Source organism: Barbus barbus, assembly GCF_936440315.1.
Source record: "Barbus barbus genome assembly, chromosome: 41".
Classification (NCBI taxonomy): domain Eukaryota; kingdom Metazoa; phylum Chordata; class Actinopteri; order Cypriniformes; family Cyprinidae; genus Barbus; species Barbus barbus.
In genome coordinates, this window is record NC_136719.1 from 21,506,130 (window position 1) to 21,525,520 (window position 19,391).

General features: G+C 37.0%; 2 protein-coding genes across 3 annotated transcripts; both read left to right on the top strand.

Annotated features, from left to right (window-relative positions):
- Positions 1-2,761: 2,761 nt before the first annotated feature.
- LOC306860903 (insulin-like growth factor-binding protein 6) lies at positions 2,762-4,949 on the top strand (the record flags this gene model as incomplete). Its single annotated transcript, XM_079402916.1, has 4 exons — positions 2,762-3,131; positions 3,972-4,006; positions 4,408-4,527; positions 4,836-4,949. 4 exons carry the CDS (start codon positions 2,762-2,764, stop codon positions 4,947-4,949), a joined length of 639 nt encoding a protein of 212 aa, XP_079259042.1.
- A 3,394-nt stretch (positions 4,950-8,343) lies between these two features.
- LOC306860888 (phosphatidylinositol 5-phosphate 4-kinase type-2 gamma-like) lies at positions 8,344-15,075 on the top strand. 2 transcript variants are annotated; one of them, XM_079402892.1, is made up of 10 exons: positions 8,344-8,906; positions 9,937-10,034; positions 10,279-10,375; positions 10,499-10,645; positions 12,314-12,460; positions 13,897-13,935; positions 14,026-14,139; positions 14,228-14,492; positions 14,610-14,713; positions 14,819-15,075. In XM_079402892.1, exons 1-10 carry the CDS (start codon positions 8,745-8,747, stop codon positions 14,897-14,899), a joined length of 1,254 nt encoding a protein of 417 aa, XP_079259018.1. In that variant the 5' UTR covers positions 8,344-8,744; the 3' UTR covers positions 14,900-15,075. The 2 variants fall into 2 exon arrangements, with proteins under 2 accessions (XP_079259018.1, XP_079259017.1); XM_079402891.1 differs by having other exon boundaries at positions 8,537-8,906; positions 13,897-14,139; positions 14,819-15,063.
- The last annotated feature ends 4,316 nt before the right edge of the window (positions 15,076-19,391 follow it).

Below are 19,391 nucleotides of genomic sequence, written 5' to 3' on the forward strand. Positions count from 1 at the left end.
TCGAACTCTAACTTGTAGACAGAGATGAGGAGGAAAACCATGTAATCTGGTGAATCTGGAAACAGAGAGACCCCATCGGTTTGGCATGCTTCTTGGAACATTCTCCAGCCAGAACATGTGGAAACAGAGAACGGGGTCGTGCTGTGGCATGGATGGGAATGTCAGACAGCAGGTGATTTTTGTGGTCTTTGCCAAGACTAATCAACTCTAATAAGAGAACATCAGCCAGCCGACTTCTCCCCAAACAAGGAACACTCCAACATTTTGTGGTTTCCAGAAGTTAAATAGCTATAGTAGGCCTGCCCTATCAAATCAGGATTGTTCAATGGTATTCATAACCGATAAACAGATCTATTCTGCGGCACAAACCGAGACTCGGAAGGCAAACATGTTTGTGTTAAAGAGAACTATGACCACACGTGTCAATATCGTAACATAATCATCTAAATCCTGTTAGCCTTCTGCACTCATACCAGCCCATCTTTGACATCTAAACTTTCATCCCACTTCACGACAACAACAAATAAACACCACTCTGTCCTTATGGGACCCCTTCAGCTGGGTGTGACCTGAAAGCAGACTTTTGCATGTAAGAGACCCCATCAGACACATCTGCTTGGTGCATCCCGATGGTAAAAATAGTTGGTATAAATCTTGGTATAAAACCCTTGGCCACTGTAGGGAATTTTCATCGTCTTCAACAAAAGCACTCCGAGACTCCTCGGCATTAAAACACGACTCTGAACTTTATGAAGTCCTCCAAAGAGATCAGATTTAGCTGGTTGACTAGGCTGATGGATTGCATTATTAGCTGCTGGCATATATCGTCTTGTGTACATTCCAGCAAAAACATTGCCCCAGTTATCCACACGGTCCCTTCTCCAAAATAAACTATTAAGTAGCAGAATCACCCTTGGTTGAATCACTCCATAATAAAGCAACGTTCTCAATTCAGGTGCTTGTTCAATCCACTTCACTCTTAAAAATAAAGGTGCTTAAAAGGTCTTCACAGCGATGCCATAGAAGAACCATTTTTGGTTCCACAAAGAATGATACAGTCAAAGGTTCTTTAAAGAAACATCTCTTTCTTACCTTTTTATAATCTGAAGAACCTCCTTTGCCACAAAGAACCTTTTGTGAGACAGGTTCTTCATATATTAAAGGTTCTTTATGGAACCATTTAGACAAAAAATACTTTTTTCTATTGTTTTTGTTTTTGTTTTTCTGTGGCATCGTGACACACCTTTATTCTTAAGAGTGTTGTTAAGTCTGAAGTCACGTGTCAATGGGTCTTAACATTCTATCAGATCCCATAAGCAAGCAACATATATGTATGAAAAATCATGATCCTAACCTTTATCTCAATACAATAATATCAGATGGTCGGTGCCGATAGCCTAGTAGTTTGTGCACCGATATATAGCACAACTGTGCTCACGGCGACCCGAGTTCGATTCCTGTTTCTAGGTCCTTTACTGATCCCGCCCCCCTCTCTCCACCCAATACTTTCCTGTCTACTCTCAACTGTCCTTTCTAATAAAAAAAGGCATAAAAGCCTGCCCCCCCAAAAAAAAAATATACATATATATATATGTATAAAGTGTAATGTCAAACAGGGAATCTTTTATGAATCGTTGAAATATTGGTGTCCAGGACACTGTGAGCCCAAAGACTGTAATTTATACCTTTAGTTTTTAAAAAGCTTTGGTTTTATATGTGAATAAATAGTGCTGAGATTGAGTGTTCTCAATTGAAACAAGTAGAGGCTTGGATTAAGAAATTTCTCGCGTCACAATTTAACATGTTGTTGATATTATTGTGAATGCTTGGTCCATATACGTGTCATTTTTTTTGTCAGATTTTTGGGTTGGTAATTCGTAACTTCCGTGATGAATGCCAACCCCAAGCTCACGTTCGTCTACATCCATTTTTGAGTGGACTGCCCATATCTCAACATCCAATCAAACTCAAACCAAATCCCTGCTCCACATTTTGTCTTTTTTGATGTTCGGAAGAATGTCCCAATACAGAAGAATAGATCCGTCACCACTTTGGTTTAATTTCAACTTTAATAAGTAGTTTTTCTGCAACTGAAAGATCATGAAAAGGTTCAAAAAGTAACTAATACTACGATGCTACATAAAAAAGCTTGACTTCTATGAAGTGGCTGATCTTTTTAGCATTCTTAGAAGCAACAGGGCTAATGGTGCAACTCTCCCATAAGCAAATTACTGTAGTCGGCAGAGAAATGGAATCCCTCGCCTTCATTGTTACCATGGCAAAGATTACTAGAATGCTCTAACATTTTCACAGATGATGCAAAAAAAGTAACCATCATAGCCAGAGTAAGTATCCTGGGCAAAGGAATGTTTCCAGATACAATAATGGGTGAGGGAAAGCTGGAGCAGTGCTTGATGATTTCTAAAAGGAAAAATTATCTCTCTCTCTCTCTTTCTTTCCACCCCCCCTTACACATTATCTCTCCCTCTCTCTCTCTCTCTCTCTCTCTCTCTGTCTCTCAGTCCCAGCCCCTGAAGGTGTCATAACTGTGCTCTCTCCCTCTCGCTCTCTATCACCGCCTTTCAGATCTTTAAAAGCCGCTGCTTGCCGTTTCTCACTCGTTCTCGGTTTGTATCCTCTGGCACTGCAGGGGACTCCCAGCTCGCAGCCTCACCAAGCTGAAAAGCGAGCAAAGAAACAGAGAGGGAAAAGAGAAACAGACTTCCAGAAATAGCATCAGCCACGTACGACACAACCGAGCATGGAGAACCTGAGACCTGGACGCAAGATGTCTTTCTTTTCCAACTTGACGCCCGTTGTCCTGTTGCTGATCATCTACAGTGGATCCTGGTCTTTGGCGGGTCGCTTGGGCCCCCACAAAAACTGTCTGATCTGCAAAGACGGGCACCCCTCGGGCGTGGGCCGGGCCTCCAGGGACCCGGCCGGGGCGCCCAGCACCACCGTGTTGGCATCGGGGGAGCCCTGCGGGGTTTACACCCTGAGCTGCGCCAAGGGGCTTCGCTGCGTGCCCCCTCCACGTGAACATAGCCCCCTTCAGGCTCTGCTGCAGGGCAGAGGCTTCTGCGCCAAACAGAGCAGAACCAATCCCACCGAGAGGCCCCGCCCCACAGGTAAGAGTTTCCTTCCTCCGTGCCATAGCTTCGCCGGCGTCTCGCCGTGCTGCATGCGGTGAGAAAATGCGATGGCTAATCTGCTTTAAGTACCACAGCGAAATAGCTCGAGGATGCATTTCAGGTTCCACGGCTATGCTGGCAAGCCACTGCGCTGCAGTGTCCATATCAGAGGCTTGGTAGGATGACAAAACTGTAACTGAACCAAGGACATGTGCATAAAGTGCCGGGAATAGCTGCTGGTTTGCATGTGATGGCTGTAAATTCCTGCAGGGTGTAAAGGCATTTCTGTGATTTGAGGCTTTCGCACGTCGTAAATACGCATGATGAAGATCACTTGTAATAATGGCCATTTGGATGAATGTGCAAGGGTTGTTTATGAGTATAAATGTGTGTGTGTGTAGTTGTGTGACAGTCTATGCAACTGTGCCATGTATATGGACATCAGAACTATTCAGAGCAGAATAAAGAGGAGAAACAGAGGGGATAAAGAGCAAGAGTAGTGTATGCGTGTGTGTTCTTGAGTGTATATCAGTGTCACCCACATTCCTACAGTGTCATTTCACGTAGCAGGTAAAATGTAGTCATGCAGTCTCCATCTACTGTATACTTTAGATCATTACAGCTTAAGAGAGCCTGTATTGTCAATTTATAAGAATGATTTGAGGAACTATTCCCTAAAAATGTGGGTTTTGTCCAGAACAAATCACCCTAATAAAGCAATATATACTCTTAAATCACAGCCAAACATATTAATTTAGTCGAATCAACGGTTTCAATGTCTTTTTATCAAAATTGCAGAGTCATAATTCAGTATTAATGTCCATTTTTTTCACACAGGGCCACATCCTTCGACTAGTGATGAAACAGACAAGGTGAGTCTATCTTTTGGTTTTTGGCTTCTATAATTAATGCTAAACATTAGACCAAGATAAAACAAAATCTTGGAAAAAGAGTTAATTATGCTTCATTATTAATTGTTTTATATAAATTATTATTAAATGTTAAAGACAGGCCAGATTGTGGCTAAATAATTAAAGTGGATCTGTAGTTTTAAGATCCTGAAAACCTTATGATTTTATAATAATTATATAATTTAATATACTTATTATATTCTATTGTTACACCAAACTCATTTGTGTACCTCTAGCTTGCGCTTTATACAAAACAATCACTGCTAGAAGAAAATGGAATGATCAAAATGCCTCTTAAGCAAATATATCTTAAGTATGACGTGTGGCATTCCAACATTTGGTTCTCAACATTTCCTCACCAGGCTCCATGTCGTAAGCTGCTCAACACTGTCTTGCGAGGTCTCGAACTCACCATTTTCCAGTCCGATCGTGACATCTACATCCCAAACTGTGACACTCGTGGATTCTACAGGAAAAAGCAGGTACTGGTTAACTAAATCAATATCAAACAGAAATGTATTTTTCGAGACTCAAGTGGCTTTACTGATATGGTAAAAAGGCTTGGTAATATTAACATTTAATAACAAAAAGGATTATTTTATCATCGTTTACTCTTATTGTTAGTTCTTCTGGTTTTGTAATAGCAATACTTCCTTGTGGAAGTACGCTTCAATAAATGAACTAAGAGAGGCAGTTTTGATATCCGAAGGTCACCATTATGAGCAATTTTGCATTGCGAATGACAACCTTCGACGTACCAAAGCCAGAACAATCTCCTGTTGTCTTGTAGTGTCGGTCTTCTAAGGGTATGCAGCGTGGCCACTGCTGGTGCGTCGACGAGATGGGCAACACCGTGCCATCACGTGCCGGGGAGGATGGAATTTTACCATGTGATGGAGAGTGAGGGGAGCGACGGCCCCACAGCTCTGAGCCTGGAGGAAGAGGAGGGGTACAGGGAGAGGGGATGACTTCAGCTTGGTGCAAGACACTGCCTGACCAGGACACACCAGGGATAAACCACTTCACATGGGATCGGGCCCTCACTCAGAACATCCAGACCACGTTCACTGCCATAAACTCGAAAAAACTGCATCAGAACACAGAATTAATGACCACTACACCACATGAGCTTAAGTTGGGATAGGTCAGCTGTTACAGAGAGGTATTTAATTCCTGGCCACAACTCCTACGCATGTTTGTTTCTCAATGGGCTGTTTAACTATTAAGCAGATGGGGTGACGTCCCCTCTCCCCTTCTCCAATGATACACTGACTAAACTATACTTATGAAAATGTAATATTTCTTTGCGTCTAATTTATTCTGGAGTATTGCTAAATTTCCTTGATTCTTTTCCTCAAAGACTTGCATATTTTTGAATCGTACACATTGTCATGTAAGCGACATCTAAATGCTATCATAATGTGCACATTTGGAAAGTACTCCTTTTTCGTTTATACAACACTGACCGCAAACACACATCGTGGATTATTTGTACATAAGTGAGGTTATCGTGGTTGGTTGTGTCATGAGGTGGAATATTCTTGAATGCTGATGGCTGTTACCTTTTTCGAGAAGTTGTTAGGCATATTTTTATATATTTCAATATGCTATTTTATATATATATAAAATATATATAAATTGTTGATTTATTTAATGAACTACAATGCCATGTATTTTTATATTGTCAGCTGTTTTTTCATTGTCAAAACAGAGCTTATTTTATTTGCTAAGAGAGTGAGCGCCATGCGTTGGTGTCACCATAAAAAGGGATTAAAAACAAAAATACAATTTAAACACACCCTTAAGAGTATTTACTGCTGTACATGTGTTTTTTTTTATATATAATTTGTATTATTTTATGTCATTATTTATGTTGATCCTTCAGTATTGGAAAGTGTTACTATATCGCTTAATTTTCAATATTTCAATATTGGGTATTTTGTTCAGAACTCTGTGTTTTCTCATTCCCAAAATGCATTGAGGAGAAGTGCACAAAATAATGTCTGATCAATGTACCTCACACTGATTTTGTTGTATCAATATATGTGCCAGTAGTTGTGGGCCCTATAAAAGGAGCCCATTGGAAAAAAAATATAACGTGTGCAAGAACTATGATACAAAAAAATAAAAAAAATAAACGGATACAGAGAAAAATAAAAGCATATGTTAATATAAACTGACTCTTTGCAGGATCTCATTTGGAAACCCACATGCATGATATTAAATATGATCAATTATGAATACTATCAAACCATGCACATGCACAACTGAAAAAAAACAAGAAAAAAAACAAGCGATGAATTAGCAAAAGGCAACAAGAAAGAGCAGATGCTGCTGTTGGCTGCAAAAATACAGCCTTATGCTCATACAAATGTCACATACAAATATTGCCTTGTGCATACTGAGCTACGGTGACTGTGCATTTTTGCAAGCCCAGAGCAGATTTTGCTTACTAAGAATAACTTTATGCTTTAGCGGGGTATAATATCTTGATATATCAGCCAAGTAGTTACATATAATGCTATTTATACAGTCTAGTTCTCATGAATATAAAGGAAAGACTAAATATTTAGAGTGCTGGAGCTTTTGTGCCAATACAGATTCATGCACATGTATACTCACACAACAATCCATATGCTTGTTTCCAAGGTAACAACATATACCAGAATATAGCATATGTCTGTGCTTTCATCATGCCCTATTTTGAATCACGGTGACTTGGAGAATTTCTTAGTTCTGTAACGTAAGCTACATTTTTGTATGCATATATTATTCGCTGTGTCAAATCAAGAGAACCAAAATATAGAATCTACAGAGGAAGAAATAACCACATATATAAACTGTATTTTTACCCACATTTGATCTGATATTTGATCAGTGTTGGGAAGGTTACTTTGGAAATGTAATTAGATTACAAGATACTGTATCTAAAATGTAATAAGTAGTGTAACTATTTCAATTTAACTGATAACATTTGATTACTTTTTGACTACCTTTCTAAATTTGTAATGTTTTCAACAGTTAATCATTTCCAAACATGTAAACCAGGCAGGGTTAACCTTACAGTGGTTCAACACTGATTACTGTCACTTTCGAAATCCTTCATCACTTTAATTAAGACTATATTCATTTAAATTTAAAGCACAGCCACCACAAAATCAGACTTAATTTGAGATCATTCTGAGGTTAAATATATAAAACCATAACAAGAAATAGTTTAATAGCTATGATACTGTTTTTGAAATAAAATATTTGCATAGCTATTACATGAAACACTGGCATCTAACAATGGCTTGAAAAAACAAAAAATGCATTTAAAAAATAAAGCATATGCATAAATCCAAATAGGAAAGAGTTATAGAATAAGCATGTGTCCTAAACTCCTGCAACATTGGTGTCTCACATTTTAGAGAAGTCACTGCAATTTATGAAATAAATTAAATCTGTGCGTAGATGTGTGGAAAAAACCCCAGATGATGTTAACATTTTCATAAGTAACTGTAATTTAATTCCACATTTTTTCTCTCAGTAACTGTAATTTACTGTAACTGTAAATGACTAAATGTAACTGATTACAGTTTATTACATTTTAATTATTTTATTACATATTACATTTATTTTGTAATTAAATTACATAAAGTTACATGTAACTAGTTACTTCTCAAAAATGCATTTGATATACTGTCACTCAATAAACACGAGTTCCTTATGATTTCTGCGCCTCCAGAGACATCAACCCATTTGTAAAAATAATGAATTTTCAAACCGGTTTCCCACACACCACTGCCATTGCTGGCACAATGGCAAATAGACTAATTATTGCTAATTTCCACAGATTTTAGGAAAATGTGAGTTGACAGTGCTAGGATGGCTTGGGTGGTTGCCAGGGTGTTGCTGAGTGATTCCTCTAATTTCACACATTAGTTTTTACAGGCCCAAAAGATATTCTGGGGTAAACCACTATAGTTAGCTAACGATGCTTTTGGGAAAAGCACCCCAGATCTCTTTTATAGTTAAGGTAAATTTGCCCCACAATTTAAGGTAACGGACCGACTCAATTCCGCGAATCGGTTCTTTCGAGCAGTTCTTTTCATAGAACCAAATGATTCTAATTATCTTAATTAATTAATTATCTTCAGGCTGAATATTTTTCGCATATTTTAATTAGGCTAAATACAACGTAGCCTATTAATGTTGATAAAACTATGCTTTTCGCTTCTTCATTCAAGGTAACTTCGGTTCATGCTCGCGCTAGGACCAATTCGTGAACCGGTTCAACCGAATCACTGAAAAGATCCACCTGAAAACAACGGTTCGTTCGGACATGTCAGTAATGTCAACCGCAGGAACTTCTCAGACGAAATATTACAGTTATGGTCGGGTTAGTATTGATGTTTTCGCGGTCTCATCTCACCTGTACGTTCACTAACCACGTGACTACACTCAGGTGAGAGTCTGTCACAATATATCAAGAGCTGTTCCTCTGTGGGAGGAGCATCTGGATCACTGCCACACTTCAGCAACCTAGTGTTGTTCACTTCCATGAAGAATCGGTCCATCTGGGCATGCAAACACGGCGGAAAACAGCCCCCTCTGCGTAGCGCTTGTGTTGTTATCGACCTTTGATTGTCAGCTAGAGGAACCGGAGCAGGAGCAGAGGGAGGCGGATCCGAGAGGAAAATAGACCGCTGTGACCGTGATGATGGCGTCCCTCGGTAACACCGGCAGCGCCTCCAGCCCGATGGTCATGCTCGCCCCCAAAACCAAGACCAAAAAGAAACATTTCGTGCATCAGAAGGTGAAAGTGTTCCGGGCGAGCGACCCGATGCTCAGCGTGTTCATGTGGGGCGTTAATCATTCGGTAAGGCGGTATATGATTCACTTAACTGCCTACATCACACAACTGCCATTTTATAAGCTAACAGTTAGCTGCAAGCACGTATATTGGGGATTTGAGGCCTTTAAATGCGTTATGCATAGTCGAATTTGCGTGTACGGTTGTTGATATTGGTTTTGGCTCGCAAACCGGATACATTGTTTGGTTGCACGCGGCGGATTTGCAACTGTTGCTATCGATTTGCGAACGAATCGTTCTTTTGAGTCGAATCTTTGAAATAGAATTGGTTCAAAAAGCACGATTTGTGACGAATCGGTCTAAAACAGTTCAACCGATTCTAGCCATTATTTGGGGTTTGTTTAATTGCAAATCATATTTAGGTTCTACGACTTTGTTTTAGTGATTTGAATTGCATATGCAATAAATTGAAGTAGGACACATGCATTACAATAATCACCCATATTATACGTACGAAAATAAAACGGTTTTAGCATAATGTAAGTGTATATATTGCCTTGATTGAACGTTTTAGTTGATATTAAATTCTAGAACGACTGGGACCGTATGATGATGTAACGTCACGAGGTAAACGAATCATTGAATTATTGTTTTAAGCGGTTCTTTGAGACTGTTCAAAAGAGCCGTCTGGGAAATGAGTCAGATTTCATATGAGTAGCTATTGGAAAGAAAATAACTTTTGGAGATAATTTTTTCCATTTATATGGTACTTGCACAACTATTTAGTCAAAATCCACGACTAATTATGCAGATTATAGTGTTTTCAATTATGTCTGAAATTCCAATAGGAATCATGTAAACATTCCTTTAAGATTTTTGGATGTTCCTGGAGAAGTAATTGCTTTTAGGGAGAGTTTATGTGCTATGAATCATTTGCATGTTGCATAATTAGGAGACTGGGAAATCTTCACGCAATGACATGTTAGAAGAGGGTGTATACAAGCATTGAGTCATTCACCGTTAGCATATGGAAAATCTGCAAGTGCAAAGTTCATTACAGATGCAAAAAGTATTTTTCCCCACTCTGTTTTTCCAGATAAATGATTTGAATCAAGTTCCAGTGCCCGTCATGCTGCTCCCAGACGACTTCAAAGCCAACACCAAAATTAAAGTGAACAACCATCTCTTCAACAAGTATTTATCAAAAGCACATCATTATTTTTCACAGATTTTCATTGCACTGTGCTCGCTGTGTCTGCATGTGAACTTGAACTTATAAGCAGGAGCGTGCTTGCCTTCATTTAGATGAATTCTTGTAACGACGGTGAAAGAGAGTAGGCTAATTGAACAGCCACGTCAAAGCAGCATTTTGACTTCAGATGGATGTGAAATGTAGGATTCTGATGGAGTTTTAATATGATCCTTCTGTACCTTACAGAGAGAATCTTCCCGGCCATTTTAAGTTTAAGGAGTACTGTCCACAAGTCTTCAGGAACCTCAGGGAGCGATTTGGAATTGAAGATCTTGACTATCAGGTGACCTGATAGTCAAACATTTTGTGCATTGCATCCATTGAAAGTATTTTATTTATTTTGTTCTTGGATACAATATAATATTACTGCTAAATTGTGCGTGCATGCATGGATGTTTTCCATCAGGTGTCCCTGGCTCGCAGTGCTCCCATGAAAGGCGATGGACAGGGAGAAGGTCTTCTCTTCACGTCCTATGACCGTACACTGATAGTAAAGCAGATCTCCAGTGAAGAAGTAGCTGATATGCATAACATTCTGTCCAAGTATCACCAGGTATCTCACAACATAGTGGTCAGGACATTCACGGTTAATTCAAGCCATATCAAATGTGCCTTCAATGGAATATTTAATATAAGAGAGAGTCTGTTCATCTGCTGAAATTCATAACTTTTCCACCACAAACTAGTATGCCAACTAAATTGTTTGGAGGCACTGTCTTATTTGTTAAAGCTTCAAAAGGTTGCAAACAATAGACACATTGTATGTTTTAATTTGAATTGTATACCACTTTAGCTTACATATTACACAAGGTTGCTTGTGTTGGGGAAGTGATCAGACAAAAGAATTCAGACTCCATCTATTTTTATGTTTAATTACCCAGTTGGGATCCGCACGCACTGTCGTTCATTTCCTCTTTACACTGTTATACAAACTTATTCACTCACTGAAGTCATTTTCATGTTACATTCACACTTCCTTAAAATAGGTAAATTTCTCTTTTTATGATTGACAATGAGCTTTTGTTGTTTTGTGTGGATATTTAAAGGTGTCGATACAGTGGTAGTCTTAGATTTTATACACCTGTTGGCATGCATACAGCATCATGATAAAGTTGTGTGGTATTATATTCAAAGGTGTTTTTGTCATGAATAGCTCATTTAGGCCACAGCTAAAATTGTCCAAAAATAAGGTACCACTGAGAGAAATATTAGGTCATGGGATTTCAATATAGCGGCCTCCATGAATGGTGATCTTCCTTATGTCGAATAACTGCTACACTACAGTTCAAAAGATTGGGGTCAGTTGAATTTATAAAAATAAAAACTTTTATACAGTAAGGAGGCAAAATATTATGACCGTAAAGCCTTTAATAAAGTTACAAAAGATTTTTCAAATGCTTTTTTGAACTTGAATTGTGAAAAAACATTGATAATAAGAAATATTTCTTGAGCAGCAAATGAACATATTAGAATGATTTCTGAAGGATCATGTGGCACTGAAGACTGGTGTAATCATGTTAAAATCCAGCTGTGCATTACTTTACTATTTTTACTGTATTTAACACAGCCTTGGTGAGCATAAGAGACTTATTTTAAAAACATTAAAAGATCCTTCTGACCCCAAACTTTTGAGCTTGTATTTGTTAGCATATTATCTTTTTTTTATTTTTTTTTTTATTTTTTTTTTAGAAGTGTAATGTTTTTGCACTCTTGTAAGAATTGGGTTAACGTAGAGTGCCTGAGTCTTGTTTACAGTGCTGTGATGGCCATGAGATAAGTATGTGTGAGTGGGTTTCTCAGTTTCCACTGTAGCTGAATGAGCAGATCTTAATCGAGACTGTGCTTCTGCATTTGCATTGCCTTTGTATTCACAACATGTCCTGAGGGTGCACTAACACGTATCCAGGAATCTATAATGACAAATTTCTTACTAAATGTTAGTCTAAGCTAATATTTGTCTTTAACGTGCTATTAACATGCATTTTCTTTCATAATCCAAGCAGTTTTAGTTCAGCACTGCTGATTTTAAGTTAGTCTAGATGTGCAGTGATGCAGACAGGGGATAAAAATAAAAAACTAATTTATTAAGCCCATGGGCTTGTTTGGTATTGGATACCATATGATACTCAAAGTTGGTTCATTGGTTATGTGCCATTGAATGAACGATAACTTATGGGTGAGGCTCACAGAATATGATTCCTTTTTGTTTTGTGTCTCGAAGCATATAGTGAAGTGTCATGGCAGTACACTCCTCCCTCAGTTTTTGGGCATGTACCGAGTTACGGTGGAGAGCGAGGACACGTACCTGATCGTCATGAGGAACATGTTCAGCCACAGACTCGTTGTCCACAGGAAATACGACCTGAAGGTAGGAAGCGTTCCTCGCCGCTGAGATGAGATGCGGTTTCTTCCGGATTGTTTTGACTGATGCTGTGTGCCTGATATTTCATAGCATGGCTGATGTTTGTCTTTGCACACCTCATTAACTTCTCAAGAAATAAGCATACCGCAACTAAATCATGTGGCACATCCCCTTAAACCTGGTTTAAGAGATTTAGGTGGACGTGATTGATGAGTAGTTCATGAATAATATCTCAGATGTGCCAGTTATTGAGGATCTGAGTGCTGGGCTGCACTTTCAAAGCTGGAAATGGAAACTATGCTTTATGGATGAGATTCAATGAGGACAAGGGTTTTTTTCCATCTTGTAGAATAGGCAATATCATATATTTATGACAGTATAAAATTTAAGAATAATAATTAAAAAAATATTATTAGTAGTAGTAGGTGTTGTATTTATAAGACTATAGTAGAATCTTTTTTCATTGACACTTGTTGGGATAGAGTTAATGACTGATTAATTTACATGAATCAATTCAAACTGTCAGTAAATAATTTCAGTAAAATTATTGATATTTCATTAAAAAAAATTGTTGTTGCTGTATTATAATTAAAATGTTTACAGAAGTTTGATTAATTTCTATGATTAACTTTAAGTTAACATTTTCAAACCACAAACAATGGCTGTTTGTTTAAAATTAATCACTAATGTTATATTATTATTATTATGTTATTATATTAAGTATTATATATTTTCTTTATATATTATATTGCTTTATATTTATGCATTTAAGTGTCTTCTGCTCACCAAGACTGCATTGATTTGATGGCAAATACAGTAAAACGGTATTATTGTGAAAAATAATAAAAAAAGCTGCTTTTTATTTTTTTAATGTAATTTATTCCTATGATCCAAAGCTGAATTTTCATCAGCCATTACTCCAGTCTTTAGTGTCACATGATCCTTCAAAAATCAATCTTAATGATTCTAATATGCAGATTTGGTGCTGAAACAATTATTATTAATATTATCAGTGTTGAAAACAGTAGTGCTGTTTAATATATTTGTAGAAATCATGATACATTTTTTCAGGATTCTTTGAATGTGAAGTTAATGAGCATTTATTTTAAATATAAATATTAAATGCATCTTTAAAATCTAAAAACAAAACCATACTGACCCACGAGTTTTTAACTGCAGTGTATATCATAATAAAATAATCATTATAATGTTTGATATTATAATTGTATCTATTAGTAATTGTGAATGGCCAGAGTGTAACAAACAGGGTATAAACAGTCCTTAACTATCTTGTTTGTTGCTATTTTGATTGTGTGCCACAAGAGGGTGTGATTGCACTGATGTACAACACGGACTGATACATCATGGTAGAGCATATGATGCTGATACAGTTAATGAAAAACACACTCAAGACTCTCTTAAAAAGACTGTGTTTTATTCAGGGTTCCCTGGTAGATCGTGAGGCCAGTGACAAAGAGAAGGTAGGACGCCAGTCCAGATCTTTGATTTTTCAAAGTTACCTGATGCAACATAAGACACAATTCAGACAATTTCTGCTTCCTCTAATGCAGGTGAAAGAGCTGCCGACTTTTAAAGACATGGATTTCAGAAATGACATGCAGAAGGTGTACGTGACAGAAGAGCAGAAAGAGAAGATTATGGAGAAGCTAAACCGAGATGTAGAGGTGAAGACTTTTAATACTTTTTAAAAATGTCATGGTGATGTTTACAAGGTTCTAAAATCCCTGCTCTTCATGCTCCTGTGATTTATAGTTCTTGGTGAAGCTGAAGATAATGGACTACAGCCTGTTGCTAGGCATCCATGACGTGGCACGTGTCGAGCGGGAGGAAGAGGAGGCCGAGGAGCCCAGCTGTGAAGATGACACTGATCCTGAGAACGGCCTTGCTCCGGCCGTGCAGGTGGGCTCGTACGGCACGTCACCGGAGGGCATCGCCGGTTACATGAACTCCATCAAACCCCTGGGACCTGGAGAATTTGACCCTTACGTTGATGTATACGCTGTCAAAAGCGCCCCAGGTAAGTTCTGGCTGGTAAACCGGAGAGGAAGTGGAGTATATGGAGGGGAAACCACACACATCTAGCATGTATGGAAGCGGGAAAGGAGGTGATATGTGTGTTTGTGTTGGATTCCAGGAGCGCCGCAGAGGGAGGTGTATTTCATGGGCCTCATTGACGTGTTGACGCAGTACGACACTAAGAAGAAAGCTGCCCACGCTGCGAAGACCGTTAAACATGGCGTGAGTGGAAAAACAGTTTTAATGCACACTCGTCCAGTATAATTTGCTTAATTCTGAGTTATAGGAGGTTATAAAAACATGACTCATCCTGTTCCTTCCTTTCAGGCTGGTGCTGAAATATCTACGGTTCATCCAGAGCAGTATGCCAAACGATTCCGTGAATTCATCTCCAACATTTTTGCATAAACCACTTCTGGGTGTCTTTAGCAACAGTTCAAGGTCACGTTTCACCCCAAAATCAAAAGGGGAAATTTTTTTTTATTTTGCATAAAGAAATTAGGTCTATTTTTAGGATTAAGTTATTTTCCATTGTGACATTATTTTTATACAATAAAACACATTTGCCCCATTTCTGTAATATGTCCAGATGTTTTTTTGTGATTCTCATTGCAGTAATACAGTAATTGTTTTATTTTATATATATATACACACACACACACACACAGACAGTTGGGCAAAAAAGTATTTAGTCAGCCACCAATTGTGCAAGTTCTCCCACTTTATATCTGATCTTCACTAATAATGCAGGAAGTACCATGGTGCTAACAGGAACTGCGCTGCCGCGCAGCACTTATCATAATGTAAGGGATATGTTGACTTAGAGGAAATGATGACGTTGATTACACACACTCCCCGATCTTCCAGAAAACAGGAATTTCTTTTAATTCTGAGGCTGATGACTAAAAAATGGATGGATGTGTGAATGTGGATATACAGTTGGGCAAAAAAGTATTTAGTCAGCCACCAATTGTGCAAGTTCTCCCACTTAAAAAGATGAGAGAGGCCTGTAATTTTCATCATAGGTACACTTCAACTATGAGAGACAGAATGGGGGGAAAGAATCCAGGAAATCACATTGTAGGATTTTTAATTAATTAATTTGCAAATTATGGTGGAAAATAAGTATTTGGTCAATAAAAAGTTAATCTCAATACTTTGTTATATACCCTTTGTTGGCAATGACAGAGGTCAAACGTTTACTTGCACAATCGGTGGCTGACTAAATACTTTTTTGCCCAACTGTATAGTACTTTTTAAATTAAATTAAATGCGTGTTTATACACACGCGCGCGCACACACACACACAGAAAATAAATGTATTAATAAAAATTGTATTTTAAAGTACTATATTGAGTATGAAATTGTAGTATTTCTTATTTTAGATTTAATATATTAGGTATATATTTACATAAACACACACAGACAGACAATAATAGTACTCCATACAATAATTCTTAATAAAAATTATTATTAGGTTAGATTCAATTATTAGGTTATTAATATTATTTATATAACAAATGGAAGTATTTCTGATTTTAGATTTTTTAAAAATACAGTTTTCTATATTTCGTGTGTATGTATATACTATTATATATTTTTATGTGTATATAAATATGGTTTGAATTATGAGAATTTGAAGGGGAAATGTGTTTTATTATAAAAATAGAGTCGGAGTAAAAAAATTCTTAATTGTGTTTAATAGGCTTAATTGTTTTTTTTAAAGCAAAATATAATTTTTTATTTTTGACAGATTCATTCAACATGAGTTTCTATCTACTGCCATCACAGGTTTTTTTTTTTTTTTTAGCATCTCATATTTTTTCATATTGTGCTTCATATTGTTATACCTAGACATGTTATGTCTCATCCACACTACAACTACGTTCATTAAGGGTGTATTCACAAATGTATAACACTAGATTCACATGAATCATTTTGTGACATTAACCTACAAACTTGGGAACATCGCCTAATCTGTTAAGGAGATATAACTCCAAACCTGTAGCAGTGACATAATTTGTTCTTGGTGTGTTCTCTCTCTTTCTTTGGACTTTGGCTTGGTAGAGAGAAACCGTCGCCTTAACTGCTTGTGGAGGAATAGCAGAAACTAGCAGAAGTTGTGCGATGCTTTAAGTGCATGCTAGCTTCATTTGATATATGCAGCACTAGAATGTTGTGAGGAGGATAAGATACTTGTTAAAAAAAAAAATCTGAAAAAACACTAACTACCCAGCCGGTGACCTTAAGTGTACATTAAGGGTCTAGATTAAAGTAATATTATGAACTGAATGCTGACTGTTTATATGGATGGATGGAGCACACACTCTTCTTTTCTCTTATTTGAGCTATTTTATGCAGTTAGCCTTAATGCAGAAAAGATGACTTTTTGTAGTTTGTAGTAGAAATACTTTAGCAACACTGAGCTGATTTAGTATGAAATGCCTTATTGTTGCATTTTATTTATTTTCGAATCCGTGTTTGGACCAAATATATTTTTCAGAGATTTCCAAAAACATGGTTTCTCTTATTTATTCATTTTAGCTTTGTACAATTACAATTGGCACAATTCCAGTATGTCCATAATAGTTGTACTTTAAATTGTATTTTCTAGAGCGGTTTTAACACCTTAACGTGTTGTTACATTAAGACAAGTTGTTACATTGTGTTCACATAATGCATGTAACGACTGTAATTACCAATAATGTGCATTCCTAAGTACAATAAAAACATTTTTACTTATAATTTGGGTGAAAAAGAAATTGAGTCAACATTTACATGTACATGAAATTTGTATGCAGTTTCAGGCAGCATTTGGACGTATTGTTTGTCCACATTTCTGAATAATAGTTCGGAATTAACCCAAAGTCATAAAAATCACACAAATAAAAGTCTCTCTTTTTCTGTTAATATACTGTGCACATTATAAACTGTAAAATATTTTATTATTAATATTTTTGTATGGCTTTGTTATTAATATTTTTAATATAACATTTTTATAATTAAAAAATATTAATTATATATTTTTTTTAATGTGTTAATCATTTAAAATTGAATTAGTATTTATTTATATAGCTCATGATAAGCTACTATTTTTATTGTAACTGATAAACTTTCGAAAGAATTGAGGTCGCTTTAGTTTAGCCGGGGCCTCCGTGAGGTCTCTAGACCCGCACATGAAGAGAGGTCAAGGACAGGATCCACCTAGTCCTTTCCAGGAGCTGAGATTTTGCTGACAAACTTTCCTGTTTCACTGACGAAAAGATGTACTCTTAACAATGGGGAGCGTGCAGGGGGAAAAAAGCTAATCGCCAAGCAACCTGCTGACGAATTCTTGTGGTTGTAGGAGTAGCTGGAACACACATTATTCTCCTCAAGGCTTTTCATACTGTGCTGGGTTAAGGTCACTTTTAACCCTCGATTAGGTAAGTTAGCATCTTCCAGAGCAGTATTAGCCCTGCAAAAGCCAATCTAAATATACTGCAAATTAAATATACCAAGAAAACTGAGGGTCAATTTTAAAAGTGAAAAGTACACAATTGGAACCAGTTTAAATTTTGAACCAGTTGTCTCTGATTTGTTTCAATAACTTTTTGGAATAGCATAAGATCATACTACTACACTCTAAAAAATGCTGGGTTAAATACAAATTAAACCCAACCCCAAGGTCACCTGTATTAGTCAATGTAGCATGTTTGTCAATGTTTTACGTTTACTAGTATGCAGTGTATAGTGCATATTATTCAGTAAGCTAGTATTTAATTCTGAACAGCCATATATACACAGAAACATATTTATACATTTGTAAATACATACGTAATTGCCCACTGGAGTGATTTGTTTAATGTATAATTCACACAGTAATTTGTTCTGCTCATATTTCATGAATTATGCCCTTTGTTGCTGACAGATTGCTATAAATTTGTTATTTTTAACTCCGGTCGTGCCGTACTAGAGGATGTTCAAACAGAAATGTCTAAACACTGAAGCCAACCCGACCACAACATTTCAAACCTTTGTTCTTTAGATCCAAAAGCTGTGAGGAAGAAATGGATGTCTTTAAATTAGAATAGATTAGGGATCAGTTTGTAGTTTTCTCGAGCGTATGCACTTCTGAAGCAGTTGGTGGGGGATGCCGGGGGGGTTGATGTATGGCTGGCTTGCTGCATCTCTCTTGCTCTGCCTGCCACTCACTGCCCCTCGACCACGAAAGTATTTCCTGCTATTGTCCTGCTGGGGGCTGTGTTTTTTCAGCATACCAGGCACAAACCACAAAATATTCTTTTAGACTTTCAGAACTGTGAAAGGATTCTCTGAAAAAAAAAAAAACATACAGGGGCCCCAGGGCCTCAACAGAGCTTAGGGCCAAGAAGTTTAACTCTTACCGTGTTCAGATCAAAGCAGTCAATCCACACACATCTAAATAAGTCACAGTTAAGCTGCGGTGAAGCAATTGGATACAGAAATAATAATAAAAATATTTCATTTTATTATCTATGTATTTATTTATTTGGGCGGAGGTCCTTCTGCAAGCACCTGAATAGTTCATAATCATCATTAAAAGGCACCCTTTGTTAATAAAATTGGACTGAGCACATTTAGACACTCGAACAACCATTTTATTTTTTTATGTATTTTAATTTAATTAATGGATTTATTTATTGCTTTATTATTGCATTCAAAACCCATTTGCTTTTAGGGGCACTATTAAAATTTCATATTATAGTATTGCTAATATTGGTTCTTAATTATAAATAGCTTGTTTATGCCTAATTTGCATGTAGATCAAATTAATATGCTAATACATACATTTAAACTCTAATACATAGCATATGTACTTTGTTTAAAAATAGAACAAGAGATGGTTTTGTTTAAAACAGTGAATGTCACTTCAAACAAA